This window comes from Macrosteles quadrilineatus, unplaced genomic scaffold (assembly GCF_028750875.1).
Source record: "Macrosteles quadrilineatus isolate MER2022 unplaced genomic scaffold, UCM_ALF_1.0 Scaffold_11__1_contigs__length_5352618, whole genome shotgun sequence".
NCBI classification, from domain to species: domain Eukaryota; kingdom Metazoa; phylum Arthropoda; class Insecta; order Hemiptera; family Cicadellidae; genus Macrosteles; species Macrosteles quadrilineatus.
Window position 1 is genome coordinate 4,041,003 of NW_026542604.1, and position 18,414 is coordinate 4,059,416.

At 35.0% G+C, this 18,414-nt stretch overlaps 1 protein-coding gene across 2 annotated transcripts in view; it reads right to left on the reverse strand.

The window, feature by feature from the left end:
* Positions 1-16,023: 16,023 nt before the first annotated feature.
* LOC129004753 (aurora kinase A-like) overlaps positions 16,024-18,414 on the reverse strand; it is a 41,644-nt gene continuing 39,253 nt past the window's right edge. For both annotated transcript variants that reach the window (XM_054433368.1, XM_054433367.1), the window contains exon 10: positions 16,024-17,031. In XM_054433368.1, the coding sequence (XP_054289343.1) occupies positions 16,951-17,031 (81 nt within the window). In that variant the 3' untranslated portion in view covers positions 16,024-16,950. The remainder of the gene's footprint in view (positions 17,032-18,414) is intronic.

Consider the following 18,414-nt stretch of genomic DNA (forward strand, 5'->3'; position numbering starts at 1 on the left):
GAATTAGTGATGGGAGAATCGAATACAGAATCGAATAGTATTCGAATACAGCCCGAGTATTCGTAGATTCGAATACTTCAGAATCGTACGAATACTTTTTTGTGAATACTCTTGACCTCAGATTTTGCAGGATTTCTTGAATCTAGAAAGCGAATTCGGGGGATTAAAAATGTATTCAACACTTTATCAACTACTGAATTCCCTTTTGAATATCTTATGAATCCGTAACATTCGTAAGAGTATTTAATGCTTTTGACTGCAGCATTTGTTTTCATCTATTCGTTATAATTTTACCATTAGCCCTATAATTTACATAAGATTATTATTTATCGTTAACATTTAGAATATAATAGATATTTAAAATATTAGGTTAGAATTTATTATAATTACAACCGATTAATATAGTTACATGGCAAAATAACATGCATATCTGATGTAAATTATCCATACAAATGAATTAAAAATATTAATTAGTTAATATAGCCTAATATGAAATAATACATTAATAAGACTGTAACTGACCATGAAATAATTTTAAGTCAAAATAAATGTACGTTTTAAAAATCATATAATTTAAAATTACATTGAATAAATTATAATGAATTAATTACTGTAAAACGAAATAATAGTGGCCAAAAGAACGGTTGCATTATGAAAAAAATAATTACACACTCATTTTCCATGCTTTGCATAGTCAAAGGTGTTCGAATACAAGTATTCGTAAAAGTATTCGAATACAGGGGAAGCTACGAATTCACTGTATTCGATTCTTTAAAGTATTCGATTCTCCCATCACTACCCTGAATGAAACTACCAACCGACCAAACCAAACCCCAGTTACCGTCGTGAAGTTAGCAGCTCTTTTCATCGGCGCTTTTTCGGATTGTAATAGATATGGGTTGGTACGCCTGCGGACGCCACAAACGTGTTTTGCAGGGATGTGGGAAACGCAATTCAATGACAATACGGTGTGAAATGATGTTTTTACATTTATTAACCGACTTCCCCACTACCAATAATTTATTTTTGTAAAAAAACACAACCGACTTCAAACGCTCTAAAAAGAATGAAATAATTTCAATAAAGTAAACTTTTGTATTAGGCAAGCTCACGTATTTTAAGTCGGCGCGGCTCTATGATGATTTTTGATACAAAATTGAAAGAGGGTGTCCATATTGCAGGGACTATCTATAACTAAAGGTGTTAATCTGCATGTCTTTTTCATAGTTATGCGTTAAGTGTTATTTTATTACCGTAATCAGAGATCGACATTATAGTGGTATTAACAAGTATCTTTAAAAAGATAATAACGCATTTAAATGTTTCTAACTTGGAAAAGTAACGTGTTAATACTAAACTAGCTTCTTTTCCCTATCATAATATCAAACTAAATTATTTTCCTATTCATATAGAACATTTGTGTGTGTTATTTTCATAATGCATTTATTCTGAAGTAAACATAAAATACGAGAAAATATTTCCTAATATAAACAAAACAGTTCAGTATGTTTTTTTTTTTATATTTATTTATGTTATCCAGCTACAATATATTGATTTTCAAAATACACACACAATATTTAATTTCAATCATATTTACAGTTTGAGCCGCAATTTCAATCATATTTGCAGTTTGAGCCGCGCCGACTTGAAATACTAGAGCTTGCCTAATACAAAAGTTTACTTTATTGAAATTATTTCATTCTTTTTAGAGCGTTTGAAGTCGGTTGTGTTTTTTTACAAAAATAAATTATTTCACGATTTTTAGTGATTGTATAATTTTTTTATATATTAATTACTTGAGGTTTTTTGATAAGCAAAACTGTTTGAAACAATCAAAATTTCCACAGAACAATCATTAGTTTAAAACTGCTTGAGTCACCTTTTCAGGTTACATAATCAATGGGTATGAAAATAAACATTTTTATATATTCCTTAAGAAGAAAGAGTTGTCCATTACATTAGGCCTAATGAAAAACTAATTGTCTTTTCTAGATACATTGAAATGTCAGACATCATCGTTTCCTGCAATCGGTGTACTTCTACATTATAAAAAGAAATACAGTAACGTCTCAAGCCTTTTGGAACAATATGAAAGTTATTCCTCAGCTACCAGCACTAAACAATCTCTCAAAATTGGAAAATTGGTCGTTAACACGTATAGTACCTTTGGAAAATATTTTATGAAAGATTGGTTCAGCTAAAAGTGGTGTAAGTCATGTTGGGGGTTTTGTTTGCTCAAGATATAGCCTAGTCGAATTGCAAATCATCTTCCTCTAGGACTTTCTGAAGCAGGCATAATAGGCTAGTACTGATATGTTATAGGTTATAGTAACTGGGTAGAGAATATTAATAAACATTCCACATCTGCAAATGAAATATGTATATGAAAGATTGGTTCAGCTAAAAGTGGTACAAGCCATGTTGGTGGTTTTGTTTGATAAAGATATAGCCTAGTCGAAATTGCAAATCATCTCCCTCTAGCACTTTCCGAAGCAGGAATAATACAGTAGTATTGATATGATATAGTAATTGGGTAGAGAATATCAATAAACATTCCACATCTGCAAATGCATGTTTAGTAATTAAAATATTTAACACTTTTAATACAATTGGCGATTATGCACTGTCACACTTCTTAGGTCGTGTAAGGAATAATTACATTTAATTTATATTTAGACCTGTTTTACGAATGCATTGGTTTTCACAATACACCTTTATTTGTCAATATCATACAGCTATTAACTGAAACATATATGTTTTTAAGTCAGAATATTCAATACTAAAAACAGAATTACTGTATACACAAATCAGGTCAAACGTTAAAATACATTTTTTATAGTAAACAAAAAGCATTTTTCTCAATGTAATTCATTTAGGCTCCATGGCAAGAAATAGTTTATTGATCAATATGAAGCAACTGTTTCATGAAGAACTGTCTGTAGTTTCATTTAAATGTTTTCAACTAACAGCTGTATGAATGTTATTATTATTTGTTGCCTTCTCTGCACAAATGTAAACAATCTGCACAAATGTAAACAAAATAAATGTTGAATATTTAAGGTTTTCAGAATTTTTCACCGAAACTAATATTATACTTAAACATAATATATAAGGTACCAAATAGAAACTCTCCTGGTTATTTTGGTGGTGGAACCACACTGATCGGTAAAAGAATCACAGAGAAATTGGAGAACATACATAGAAAAAAAAAAACATCGCCACAAACAAATTGAGAACCTCCTCCTTTTGTTAACCGACTTCCCCACTACCAACAAAAGGAGGAGGTTCTCAATTTGTTTGTGGCGATGTTTTTTTTTTTTCTATGTATGTTCTCCAATTTCTCTGTGATTCTTTTACCGATCAGTGTGGTTCCACCACCAAAATAACCAGGAGAGTTTCTATTTGGTACCTTATATATTATGTTTAAGTATAATATTAGTTTCGGTGAAAAATTCTGAAAACCTTAAATATTCAACATTTATTTTGTTTACATTTGTGCAGATTGTTTACATTTGTGCAGAGAAGGCAACAAATAATAATAACATTCATACAGCTGTTAGTTGAAAACATTTAAATGAAACTACAGACAGTTCTTCATGAAACAGTTGCTTCATATTGATCAATAAACTATTTCTTGCCATGGAGCCTAAATGAATTACATTGAGAAAAATGCTTTTTGTTTACTATAAAAAATGTATTTTAACGTTTGACCTGATTTGTGTATACAGTAATTCTGTTTTTAGTATTGAATATTCTGACTTAAAAACATATATGTTTCAGTTAATAGCTGTATGATATTGACAAATAAAGGTGTATTGTGAAAACCAATGCATTCGTAAAACAGGTCTAAATATAAATTAAATGTAATTATTCCTTACACGACCTAAGAAGTGTGACAGTGCATAATCGCCAATTGTATTAAAAGTGTTAAATATTTTAATTACTAAACATGCATTTGCAGATGTGGAATGTTTATTGATATTCTCTACCCAATTACTATATCATATCAATACTACTGTATTATTCCTGCTTCGGAAAGTGCTAGAGGGAGATGATTTGCAATTTCGACTAGGCTATATCTTTATCAAACAAAACCACCAACATGGCTTGTACCACTTTTAGCTGAACCAATCTTTCATATACATATTTCATTTGCAGATGTGGAATGTTTATTAATATTCTCTACCCAGTTACTATAACCTATAACATATCAGTACTAGCCTATTATGCCTGCTTCAGAAAGTCCTAGAGGAAGATGATTTGCAATTCGACTAGGCTATATCTTGAGCAAACAAAACCCCCAACATGACTTACACCACTTTTAGCTGAACCAATCTTTCATAAAATATTTTCCAAAGGTACTATACGTGTTAACGACCAATTTTCCAATTTTGAGAGATTGTTTAGTGCTGGTAGCTGAGGAATAACTTTCATATTGTTCCAAAAGGCTTGAGACGTTACTGTATTTCTTTTTATAATGTAGAAGTACACCGATTGCAGGAAACGATGATGTCTGACATTTCAATGTATCTAGAAAAGACAATTAGTTTTTCATTAGGCCTAATGTAATGGACAACTCTTTCTTCTTAAGGAATATATAAAAATGTTTATTTTCATACCCATTGATTATGTAACCTGAAAAGGTGACTCAAGCAGTTTTAAACTAATGATTGTTCTGTGGAAATTTTGATTGTTTCAAACAGTTTTGCTTATCAAAAAACCTCAAGTAATTAATATATAAAAAATTATACAATCACTAAAAATCGTGAAATAATTTATTTTTGTAAAAAAACACAACCGACTTCAAACGCTCTAAAAAGAATGAAATAATTTCAATAAAGTAAACTTTTGTATTAGGCAAGCTCAAGTATTTCAAGTCGGCGCGGCTCAAACTGCAAATATGATTGAAATTGCGGCTCAAACTGTAAATATGATTGAAATTAAATATTGTGTGTGTATTTTGAAAATCAATATATTGTAGCTGGATAACATAAATAAATATAAAAAAAAAACATACTGAACTGTTTTGTTTATATTAGGAAATATTTTCTCGTATTTTATGTTTACTTCAGAATAAATGCATTATGAAAATAACACACACAAATGTTCTATATGAATAGGAAAATAATTTAGTTTGATATTATGATAGGGAAAAGAAGCTAGTTTAGTATTAACACGTTACTTTTCCAAGTTAGAAACATTTAAATGCGTTATTATCTTTTTAAAGATACTTGTTAATACCACTATAATGTCGATCTCTGATTACGGTAATAAAATAACACTTAACGCATAACTATGAAAAAGACATGCAGATTAACACCTTTAGTTATAGATAGTCCCTGCAATATGGACACCCTCTTTCAATTTTGTATCAAAAATCATCATAGAGCCGCGCCGACTTAAAATACGTGAGCTTGCCTAATACAAAAGTTTACTTTATTGAAATTATTTCATTCTTTTTAGAGCGTTTGAAGTCGGTTGTGTTTTTTTACAAAAATAAATTATATAATGTCAATTATACCTTGATAAAACGTAAGGTGAGTGAGCGTAGCGAACGAACATCAACGAGGACGTGATTGAGCCATGCGATCGAGATCATCTTGAAAATTAAGAAGTTAAACGGGGCAAAGCCCGCGGGTTACAGCTAGTAATATTATAAATATGAAAGTTTGTGTGTTTGTTTGTGTGTTTGTTTGTGTGTTAGAAGGTCAATCACGCATAAACCACTGGATGGATTGGGCTGAAATTTGGCATGATGATAGCTCACATTCCCGATTAACATATAGGCATATTCTTATCTCAAAAATCCTTTCGAGCTCCGCCCCATTGGCTCTGTAGTGCCCCATAATAACCTTATGAGTATTCATATTTATCATGATATACTGCCTCAATCATACTCATACTGATTATTCTACACATTGTATATTACCATTAGAATACCTCAAATTTTTATGTGATGGGCTTAGGGTCAACATTTTGCACTTTTTCCTGATGCGAGTTTCCTACCAACCATACATTTTGCCTTATAGCTTCGTAATTTACAGGACTGCCTCAATCATATTTATACTGAGTATTCTACACATTGTATATTACATACCATTAGAATACTTTAAAGTTGATGTGATGGACTTAGGAAAAATATTGTGCACTTTTTCCTGATGCGAGTTCCTATCAACCATATACATTTTGCCTTATAGCTTCGTAATTTACAGGACTGCCTCAATCATATTTATACTGAGTATTCTACAAATTGTATGTTACCATTAGAATACATCAAAGTTGATGTGATGGACTTAGGAAAAAGATTGTACTGTTTTTCCTGATGCGAGATCCTATCAGCCATATACATTTTGCCATATAACTTAGTAATTTAGCAGACTGCCTCAATAATACTCATACTGATTATTCTACACATTGTATATTACCATTAGAATACCTCAAAGTTGATGTGATGGGCATAGGAAAAAGATTGTGCACTTTTTCCTGACGCAAATTCCTATCAACCATATAGATTTTGCAAAATAACTTCGTAATTTAGGGGACTGCCTCAATCATACTCATACTGATTATTCTACACATTGTATATTACCATTAGAATACCTCACTTTTCATGTGAGGGGCTTAGGGTCAACATTGTGCACTTTTTCCCGATGCAAGTTCCTATCAACATATACATTTTGCCATATAACTTGGTAATTTAGGGGACTGCCTCAATCATACTCATACTGATTCTTCTACTCATTGTATATTACCATTAGAATACCTCAAAGTTGATGTGATGGGCTTAGGAAAAATATTGTGCACTTTTTCCTGACGCGAGTTCCTATCAACTATATAGATTTTGCCATATAACTTCGTAATTTACTGGACTGCCTCAATCATGTTAATACTGAGTACTCTACACATTGTATATTACCATTAGAATAGCTCAAAGTTGATGTGATGGGCTTAGGAAAAAGATTATGCACTTTTTTAAGTTCGGAGTTTTAATTGATCGCGTTATGTTAAGCCATAGCTACGTATAATGTACATTACGGTCTCAAATATGGCTTTTAAAATACGTCAATTAATTAGTTTTAACGTGTATACACGTTTTATCAAGGTATAAATGACATTATATAAATGTAAAAACATCATTTCGCACAGTATTGTCATTGAATTGCGTTTCCGACATCCCTGCAAAACACGTTTGTGGCGCCCGCAGGCGTACCAACCCATATCTATTACAATCCGAAAAAGCGCCGATGAAAAGAGCCGCTAACTTCACGACGGTCCCCAACCCCAGTTTTTGCTTTTTGCTTTTTGGGGTTTGGTTGGTAGATTCGGTAGATTCAGCTTGCGAAGCGACCCATCGTCGTCATGCATTCTACGAAACGTATTTTTCCGGAAAAAAGTACAGGCGCCAGGCAAGATTGTTGTGTATGTAACTTCTTAACCACTCTCTCTCTAAATATATATATATATATATATATATATATATATATATATTAATAAATAATACACCATAGTACCCTTTTTTAAATTATTTAGCCTAATATATACATTTAGAAGCTACATAGACAACAATCCTGCCTATATTTATCCTCATAAATCCTAGTATCGTCTATAATTTTAATTTGAATTTGAAACTGTTTTCTTTGTCACAGCTAATTTGACAGAGCTAATTTGATAGCAACTAAGCAACTGTGTTTCGAGAAATAATAATACGTACAGTAAAACCCCTCATATCCGGTCACCATGGGACCAAGCCCCTCTGGCCGTATAAACCAACCTACTATGAAAATGAAAATTCATACCTAATAACAATAGGTAATCAATGTATGCAGTCAAAAGTCAAATTCCAGTATGTTCTGGGATTATAATAAAAATAAACATGTTTGTAAAAAGAAAAAAATATTTCTAGGCTAAAGTCGTTATGCATTTCAACTCAACATTCTTATCCATTTTGTGAAATAAAAAAATAATGTACTGTACTAACCACACTTGGGAAATAATCAACCAACTGATCAGAGGTTAGGCCTGTACTAGCTCAACTTAGTATAGTGACACAGCAAATAAATGTATAAACAAACATTTATTTGATGACATAAGCAGCCACTAAATGTCTGTTAAAAGCTGTGAGAAAAACATTTTGATATTGGCTTCCTGGAAGGGGCCGATAAACAGAGGACCGGTAAAACCAAGGCCGGATATCAGGGGTTCTTCTCTTCTACTGTTTATTGAATGTTTACATTGACAATAAATTGTTCAATAATGCCAGATATGCTGAGATATTTAATTTACATTAGCTTTTGTTGATATTTGGATAATTAAGTAAAATGCAAAGCTAAATCAAGTTGAATATAACTATATGATTGGTTAAGCCGTTACTCTTAAAAATGTGTCACTCTTGGGAAAAAAATGTGTATTGAGCTATTAATTAAATTCACAATTCCAATTCACACAGTCAGCAGGGAATGGATGATACAAAATTTAATCGAATATAGTCAGAGAAATACCTACTTATTTCCAAGTGGAGGATATGATTGTGATATAATTTGATTCGATCCTATCAACCCTACTAATATGCACTGTCCCAGGAAAAATAGAGAAAAACAAATTTATTATTGAGATCACCAGACTCCCCAAGTATATTTTATACAGCCTCCGTGAACAGCAGGTTGTATGTTATTGCAGTAGGGACTTGTTTGCCAGTGGACTATAATACTACTGTACCATTGCGATGAACAATACAAAAAGGGGCCGATCGACTACTGAGTCAGATCTTTGGTAGACTGTATTTATTTGAAAATAACAATTTGTGTCTAATGGGAGTCTATCCTTGTAATCTTTAAGTTCCTCCTAGCCTTCGACCATGGACAATGCAACGTTTGCCTCTGAATCTCTCCTCTAAAAACACAATCAACCACTCGCAGTCATGATCTTGACTGGGACGGTGGTGTCGTCCTGTAATCCAGCTACAAGGAGGTCACAAATTGTGGATATTTATAGGCATGTGATGCGATACTCCCTCGTGTGGATTAACGTAACCACTAGTGAGTACTACTATCCGCAGTACTATCCTGATAGTTAGACCAATTTGTTAACATCACCAAGGCAAAAATGTGGTTCGTATTCCACTATAAAAAGGTCCCTTAGTTGTCATTAACTGTATGAACTATTAATTAACTGTGTCCAAGGAATATGTCGGCCTTAGTCACTAACAAGACAACAAGATCGCGTCACTCAGCCTACACTCATCTCCATTCATACTTGGCTTAAAATACCTACTTTGTTTGTATGGTCGCAATTTCAATGAAAAGTATAAAGTATAAAAGCATTTATAAGTACTACTTGCCCAGCACTGTTCTCCTGAAACCCGGTGTTCCACTTTTTACGGTCACCAATAACAGCAGATCAAAATATTTTACTTTTCGACGTTTTGAGGAAAGAGCGAGAAAATTACAATGCTTACAGTTTTAATTTATCTTGGCAGCTTTTTGTTTACAATAAATGTCTGACTGTTTAAACTTGGTTTGAAATTAAATGGTCGGGACATATTGAATATCTAAAAAATAAATTACGTAAATATAATAATTAATATGCATTTAGACATCTTAGTGATGTTCTAGAAGAAAAATAAATTGAAGCTGCACACTATGCATATGTCAATCATTGTTGTCATTAGGAATTATTGCTTTTGGTGGTGCTTACAAAACTATATTGCAACCTCTTTTTGTAGTGCAGAAAACAATACTTAAAGTTTTCAAGTCAAGTCAAAATGATTTATTCCATAAAATAAAAACAATATTACAATACATTGTAAGTTAAAGGAATTATTCCCCCAAATAGACTATTGATCCGTGATCGGGGGAAGAGTTAACAACATCAGCAGTCTATGGGTATTGTAAAATTGTTGTAATCAATGCACTTTTTTATTCTAAGTACACAAATTAAATAAGTCTAAGCTCTAAACTAAATAACTGTATTTTAAACGCTAACAAAAATTTGAATTCTAAAATGAGGTAAATTACTTTTTAACACTAAACGCAACGTCGCACTACACCGCACAAGACTCAGCCCATTGTATTTACTCCAACACAATGATCTGAATCCCATACAGAACAATATGGATTACAATGTTTTTCAAGTAAAATAAAAAAAAATAGTGATGGACAAGACCCGAAACTTCGAGATTTATTTTATCTCGAAGCTTCGGGCGGGATTAAAATGCTAACGGAATATTTTTGAGACAAGATAAAAAAAATCAAATTTTTTTAAAAATTTTTAATTTAAAAAAGATTTTTTTCTGCTAAGTTTTTTAGCAAAACGTTAATTGCAAACTTTTAAATTTTAAATTAAAAAAATTTAAATTTAACAAAAATTAAAATAAAAACAAATTTAAAAATTAAAAACAAAAATTTTAAAGTATTTTTGAATTTTAAATTTAAATTTTTTGTTTATTCAAAAAATTTGAGTTGTTTTGCTAAACGTAATTTGCAACCTTTAAATTTAAAATTTTTAAAAATTTAAATTATATTTAAATAAAAAAAAATTAAATAAAAAAATCAATTTCAAATTAAAAAAAAAATACTGCTAAGTTTTTTTGCAAAACGTAAATTGCAAACTTTTAATTTTAAATTTAGAAAAATTAAATTGAACAAAAATTAAAATAAAAACAAATTTAAAAATTAAAAACAAAAATTTTAAAGTATTTTTGAAATTTAAAAAAAAATTTAATTTTTTGTTAATTCAAAAAATTTGAGTTGTTTTGCTAAACGTAATTTGCAAACCTTTAAATTTTAAATAAAAAAAAAAATTTAATTTAATTTAAATTAAAAAAAAAAAATAAATAAAAAATTAGGGATGGACGGGATTGAATTTTTAGTTCGGGACGGGACGGGACGGGATTTTTATTTCCTTCCCGATTTTCGGGACGGGACGGGACGGGATTTTTTTCTGTGCATAAAAAGAAAGTACTGTATTTCAGTTACCAAAAAAGACATACGAAATAAATTTTTACCATTTGTGGTGGCACTGATCTATAAAAACAAAAAAATGGGTAACAATTTACAGGTACCTATAGAAACTTGTGACTCGCGGGTCACGGAGTGATCGTCTGTATGACTCACGGTCACGGCGCGATCGTCGTCATGACTCCGCGGTCACGGGGTTATCGTCGGTATGACTCCATGGTCACGGCGCAATCGTCGTCATGACTCGCGGTCACGGCGCGATCGTTGGTATGACTCCGCGGTCACGGGGTTATCGTCGGTATGACTCCACGGTCACGGCGCGATCGTCGTCATGACTCGCGGTCACGGCGCGATCGTCGGTAGGACTCGCGGTCACGGCGCGATTGTCGGTAGGACTCCGCGGTCACGGGGTTATCGTCGGTATGACTCGCGATCACGGCTCGATCGTCAGCATGACTCCGCCATCACGGCATGATTATACTGATCGTTAGTATGACTCCGCGGTCACGGCACGATCGTCGGTAGGACTCCGCGGTCACGGCGCGATCGTCGGTAGGACTCCGCGGTCACGGCGCGATCGTCGGTATGACTCGCGGTCACGGCGCGATCGTAGGTATGACTCCGCGGTCACGGCGCGATCGTCGGTATGACTCGCGGTCACGGCGCGATCGTCGGTATGACTCGCGGTCACGGCGCGATCGTCGGTAGGACTCGCGGTCACGGCGCGATTGTCGGTAGGACTCCGCGGTCACGTCGTGATCGTCTGTATGACTCGCCATCACGGCATGATCGTCAGTATGGCTCCACGGTCACGGCGCGATCGTCGGTAGGACTCCGCGGTCACGGAGCGATCGTCTGTATGACTCACGGTCACGGCGCGATCGTCGTCATGACTCCGCGGTCACGGGGTTATCGTCGGTATGACTCCATGGTCACGGCGCGATCGTCGTCATGACTCGCGGTCACGGCGCGATCGTTGGTATGACTCCGCGGTCACGGGGTTATCGTCGGTATGACTCCACGGTCACGGCGCGATCGTCGTCATGACTCGCGGTCACGGCGCGATCGTCGGTAGGACTCGCGGTCACGGCGCGATTGTCGGTAGGACTCCGCGGTCACGGGGTTATCGTCGGTATGACTCGCGATCACGGCTCGATCGTCAGCATGACTCCGCCATCACGGCATGATTATACTGATCGTTAGTATGACTCCGCGGTCACGGCACGATCGTCGGTAGGACTCCGCGGTCACGGCGCGATCGTCGGTAGGACTCCGCGGTCACGGCGCGATCGTCGGTATGACTCGCGGTCACGGCGCGATCGTAGGTATGACTCCGCGGTCACGGCGCGATCGTCGGTATGACTCGCGGTCACGGCGCGATCGTCGGTATGACTCGCGGTCACGGCGCGATCGTCGGTAGGACTCGCGGTCACGGCGCGATTGTCGGTAGGACTCCGCGGTCACGTCGTGATCGTCTGTATGACTCGCCATCACGGCATGATCGTCAGTATGGCTCCACGGTCACGGCGCGATCGTCGGTAGGACTCCGCGGTCACGGAGCGATCGTCGGTATGACTCGCGGTCACGGCGCGATCGTCGGTATGACTCGCGGTCACGTCGTGATCGTCTGTATGACTCGCCATCACGGAATGATCGTCAGTATGACTCCACGGTCACGGCGCGATCGTCGGTAGGACTCCGCGGTCACGGCGCGATCGTCGGTATGACTCGCGGTCACGGCGTGATCGTCGGTATGACTCGTGGTCACAGCGCGATCGTCGGTAGGACTTCGCGGTCACGGCGCGATCGTCGTTATGACTCCGCGGTCACGGCATGACTGTCGGTATGACTCCGCGGTCACAGCCCGATCGTCGTTATGACTCGCGGTCACGGTGCGATCGTCGGTCCAATAATCGCGGCCACGGCGCGATCGTCGTTATGACTCTGCGGTCACGGCGTAATCGTCGAAATGACTTCGTCTCCTGCGTTCGCGGACCTATCGCTCGCAATAACGGCGTTATCGGCACTCGCGAAGCGGAAAAATCGCCGACGATCGGACCAAATCCCGTCCCGAAAAATTCCCGAGTCAAATGTAATCCCGTCCCGATAATCGGGAATATTTTTTTCCCGAAAAATTCCCGAAATTTCGGGACCCGTCCATCCCTAAAAAAAATCAATTTCAAATAAAAAAAAAATTTTACTGCTTAGTTTTTTTGCAAAACGTAAATTGCAAACTTTTAATTCAAAATAAAAATTTAGAAATTTAAAAAAACTAAGTTTTTTTGCGAAACGTAAATTGCAACTTTTTATTTAAAATTTCAAAAAATTAAAAATTAAAAAAAATTGCAAAGGCGTTATATTTATATATTTAATTATTTATTCTTTACAAGGAAATATTGCTTCAATCATTTTATATTTTTTTTGCATAGCAAATGAAAAGTTTTGTTAGTGTAAGCAGTGTGAGACATGTTTTACTACTGTAAACATAGCCAAAATAATTTACTCCAAAATCATTCTATTAATAACACAAGACTTAAAATTGTTACTTGATACTTAACTAGTAATACTGTTGTTTTTTATATTTTCCAAAGTTGAACTATATTTTACTAACTGACATCTCCATGTTTCCTATGCCGAAGAGTTATTTTTAATACGTTAGGCCTTATTAATTTCTTTTATATACTGATGTTTTTATTGATGTTTTCAATAAAAGAAATTAAATATTTTTGTCTATTTTTTGCCAAGTTCTTAAAACTTGTAAATATATCTGAACTTAAAAAGTAGATATTAATTTTTTTATAACTTTTCATTAAATCTCGTCCCGAAAAAAAATCTCGTCCCGCGGGAATTAAAAAAATCTCGTCTCGTCTCGTCTCGAAGTGAAAAATCTAGTCTCGTCCATCACTAATAAAAATGCGACCAATGACTGAATCATGACAATATCAGACGTCTGGGATATAGACCGACTGGATCAAAGCCTCTGCAGCAGCCCGCCCGATGTGCGAGAGCCACTCGCCGATCATCCGCTTATAAACAGCAACACTGCAACATTCTTTTCAGTTTAAGACCCACAGATCAGGTGTTTGATAATATACAACAAAGTGTGAAATTTCTAGGCATGCATATTGATAACCAGCTCAGCTGGGAATCTCACGTAGATTATCTATCTACAAGATTATCTCGCGTTGTTTATCTAGTTAGAAGACTGATCTCACTTGTTGACAGTAGCTATGTAAGAATGTCCTATTTCGTCTTTTTTTTAAGTATTTATCGCTATGGCTTGATATTTTGGGGAAGCAGTTAAGGAATTCAGGATATTTTACTGATTCAGAAAAATATTGTTCGAATTATAAGTAATGAACATTCTGATACTCATTGTAAATCTCTTTTTATTAAACTTGAATTCCAAACAGCTATTTATTTGTACATATATATGATATCATGGTTTACAGCCTTAAAAAATTACCGTTTCAAACTTCATGTAACGAGATCCATAGTCACAATACGAGAAGCAATTTAAATATTAAAAGAAGTTTTTTCAGATTAAATTTGACTGTAAAAAGCCACATAGTGATGTCACGGATAATATATAACTAACTCAGTAAAATTGTTCAATCATATCCAACTCACTCAATGTTTTCAAAACAATTTTATAATTGGCTTTTAAAAAATCCCTTTTATTTCTTCTCAGAGTTTTTAGAGAAGCACAGCTGACGAGACGCCACCCCATGCCAGGACACCGTATTGTAACACCGACTGCACATAGGCATAATACACCATCCTGCAGTGATCCACCGTCAGCACCTGGCCCAGCTGATCGAATGCATTTACTAATTTTCTAAGCCTCTGCTTGACATACCACACGTGAGGAACCCAGCTTAGTTTTTCGTCCATTTATGCCCAAATATTTGTATTGTATTGTGACACACGTTTGATGACGTTACAGTCACAGTCACGAGACGCCGGATCACCACAGGAGTGCTAACGTAAATGACGCGGGCTCGGATTACTCTCCTTCTTTAAAAAAATTGGAAGACATTTAGTTTTTGTTACATTTAAAGTTAAAGAATTATGATCCAACCAATTTTTAAACTTAAGTAGGTCGGACGATGCCCGCTCATACACCTCATCATGGCCTGTAGTCACCACAGCCGTATCATCTGCAAACAAGAATAATATGCTTCTTGTTTCTAGTTTTGATATATTATTTATATAAACCAGGAAGAGCAAAGGCCCAAGATTGCTTCCCTGGACCACACCGAATTCAATGTTTCTTTTATTACAGTACTTGTAACACCATCGATTGTAACAACTTGCACTCGGTCTTTTAAATAACTTCTAAACCAGTCAATAGAGCTTGTCTAGTCCAAAAAATTCCAATTTGTTGATAAGTTTATGTCTACCAATAGAGTCAAAGGCTTTTGCTAAATCTAAGAAAGTCACCAGTACACGTTGTTTTGAGTTTAATTTATTTGATATAAAGTTATTAATATCAAACAATGCATGACCTGTGTGTGCTCTTACATGCTCTGAAGCCAAATTGTGAATCACTAATAATGTTTTCGTTTTCAAGTTAAAAAGATAATTTTTGCTTAACACATTTTTCAAGAATTTTAGATATTGCACCCAGCAATGAGATTGGTCTGAAGTTTGATGCAATGTTTTTTTTTTGCCAGATTTTTAAATTGGGGTGACTTTGGCAGTTTTAAGATTTTGGAAATTTACTGGACAGTATACTTAAGTTAATTATGTGCAAGAAGTTGCTATGTGCAAGTTGCTTTAAAAAAAAAATGTATATATTCAGATTCAACTCACGATATTTTTGTGGAATAGGAAGTTTTGACAGTCCAGCAGTTATTTTAATACACATGTACAAAAACTTTTGCTGTACAAATGGATCAGTAACTATGAGATAACTTTGAGATTTTCCTTTAAATTGCTTTGAGGAGTGTATTCATCACATATCATCATCCTAATCTGTTTTCAATCATCCTCCCCAAAACTTACCTTAACAATTTAGTTTAAATAGTTTTATTTCAAACATTGGTTCAAAGTGAAAAACAAAGTATAAAATTCTATCAATAACTTTATTTCATGACCTACAACAATAAACTTAATACAACTTACTATATACACATATATCGCAAAAACTCTTATAAAAATGTTACAAAATACAGTCTTTAAATACAATTTATACTAGAGATAACAAATTTACAAATCTGCAATTGTCAAGATTTTTAACAGGATGCAATAGTTATGAACGATATAATAATTTAATTGACTTGTCTGTTCAATAATTGGTCACCCTTAAATTAATTGTTCTGTTGTAATACTTAGCATGCAATCTCCTACCAAAGGTTTGAAGTCATAGAACTTAAGTATATTTAAAACTGTTCATAACTCTCACCACTCTTACCAGGTTATCCAGGTAAACTCTTGTTGATTGAGTAACATATTACTACTTGCAGCTAAGTTATAGTAGTCAAGATAGCAGCAAATCAGTAATAGTTTTGCAGTCATTTTACAACAGTCACAAAACAAATGAACTATTAACACTATTAAAACTTTTAATATCACCTATCCTTAAGTATAATTCGTTAACTTATTCCTTTAAAAATAGTAGTCAAATAGACTTATCTACCACCACAAATCTGAAAGGTTAATAACTTAGAATTGCACTTTTTACATTCTCTCTGTTTCAAATATTAATTTTACTAATATTTAAAGCTGTTTACAAAAAGTTTTACTTTTGCATTTTCAAACACATTTTATTTTTTTGTTTTACTTGTCTAACTGAGATAATTAAAGCTACAAATTTGACTACATATTGAAAAAATTTTAAACTGTAGGTGCAAACATTTAAGAACTACTCGTCTTTTTTAGCATGTGAAAGGACAAGACATACAAATTATAAGAACTGGTACAGATCTTCTGGATCTTGAAGGTCAAATCATGATTTTTAGGAGTATGTGTCAATATTATGAGTCATACATGGTTAGGAGACGTGGACTGTTATCCATTCATGACTCTTGACTTCAGGGAGCGGCAGACGAGCAGACGGCTTTACAACTAACAACTGAAAGAAAAATAAACTTGTAAGAAAATAGAACAAAATAGTACAGTGCCCATTGGCATTTGAAAAAAAAGGGCTTGCCAATGTTGATTGTGATGGGTTAAGGTTTCATTGTATTCATATTTAATATAAGATAATAGTAGGGGTAGGCAGATTCCAAAGTCAATTCTTGATTACACTAATTCTTTTCTTTGGAAGGGGATTTGAGAATCAACCGCCAAAAGTAGATTCCAATATCGATACCAGACACGTTTGCAAAAATCACAGTCGTAAAACTACTGATGTTGCCATGATCGTGTAAGACAATGATGACTTTTTATGGCCGTGGGAAATGTTCATAATTTTTCTGCGATTGCGGAAAACGATGATGATGTTCCGTTAATGCTAGGTTTGCCGTGACATGGGGAGACAATGACAAAGTCTACAAGATTGCAGGAAATATTAGGATTTTGCTGCGATCGTGGAAGATGATGATGTTTCCGTTATCGCAGGCGATATTCAAAGTTTTGCTGTAACCATGGGAGACAATGACAAAATACAGGACCGCAGAAAGTTATCAGGATTTTACTGTGACTGCGGGAAACAATGATGATGTCTACATGACCGCAGGAAATGATCTGAATTTTGTCTCTATTGTGGGAGAAGATGTAATGTCCACAGGATCGTATTTAATAACAACTTTGTTACTGAAATATCAGAACTTTTATAAAAATTAAATTATTTAATATTCTTAAATATACAAGGCATGTTTTTTAAGTAAGTACCTTTTTTAAATTTCTCCGTTCCAGCATTTTGGCATTTTGGACATTTGTACTCTGTATGTGCATCTATTGGCAAGCCTGCGTTGGAAATTTGGCAACAATCGGCTGTGTTTACATTCGGTGTAGAGCATTAAAAATTATGCTGCCAATTGAGACTGCTGCTGACTGTGAAGTGCGCGCTGTAATTAGATTTTTAAGTGCTAAAGGTGTGAAAGCCATTAAAATTCATCGACAGATTAGTGAAGTGTATGGCGAGAACATAAGGAAACTCATCAGATAATGATGAGATTGTAAACTGTCTGTCCGACGGTTACGGGTCTGTCCGATTTCTGGTGTGGATTAACGTCCGCACTAGTGAGTATTACGACTGTCCGCAGTACTATCCTGATAATTAGACCAATTCGTATATACCAAGGAAAAAATGTGGTTCGGATTCCACTATAAACTGTAGGTCCCTTAGTTGCCATTAGCTGTTTGGGCTATTAATTAACAGCTGTGTCTATGGAATGTCGGCCTTAGTCACTAACAAGACTACAAGATCGTGCCACTCATCCTACACTCATCTCCATTCATACTTGGCTTAAAATACCTACATTGTATGGTCGCCATTTCATAAGAACTTAGT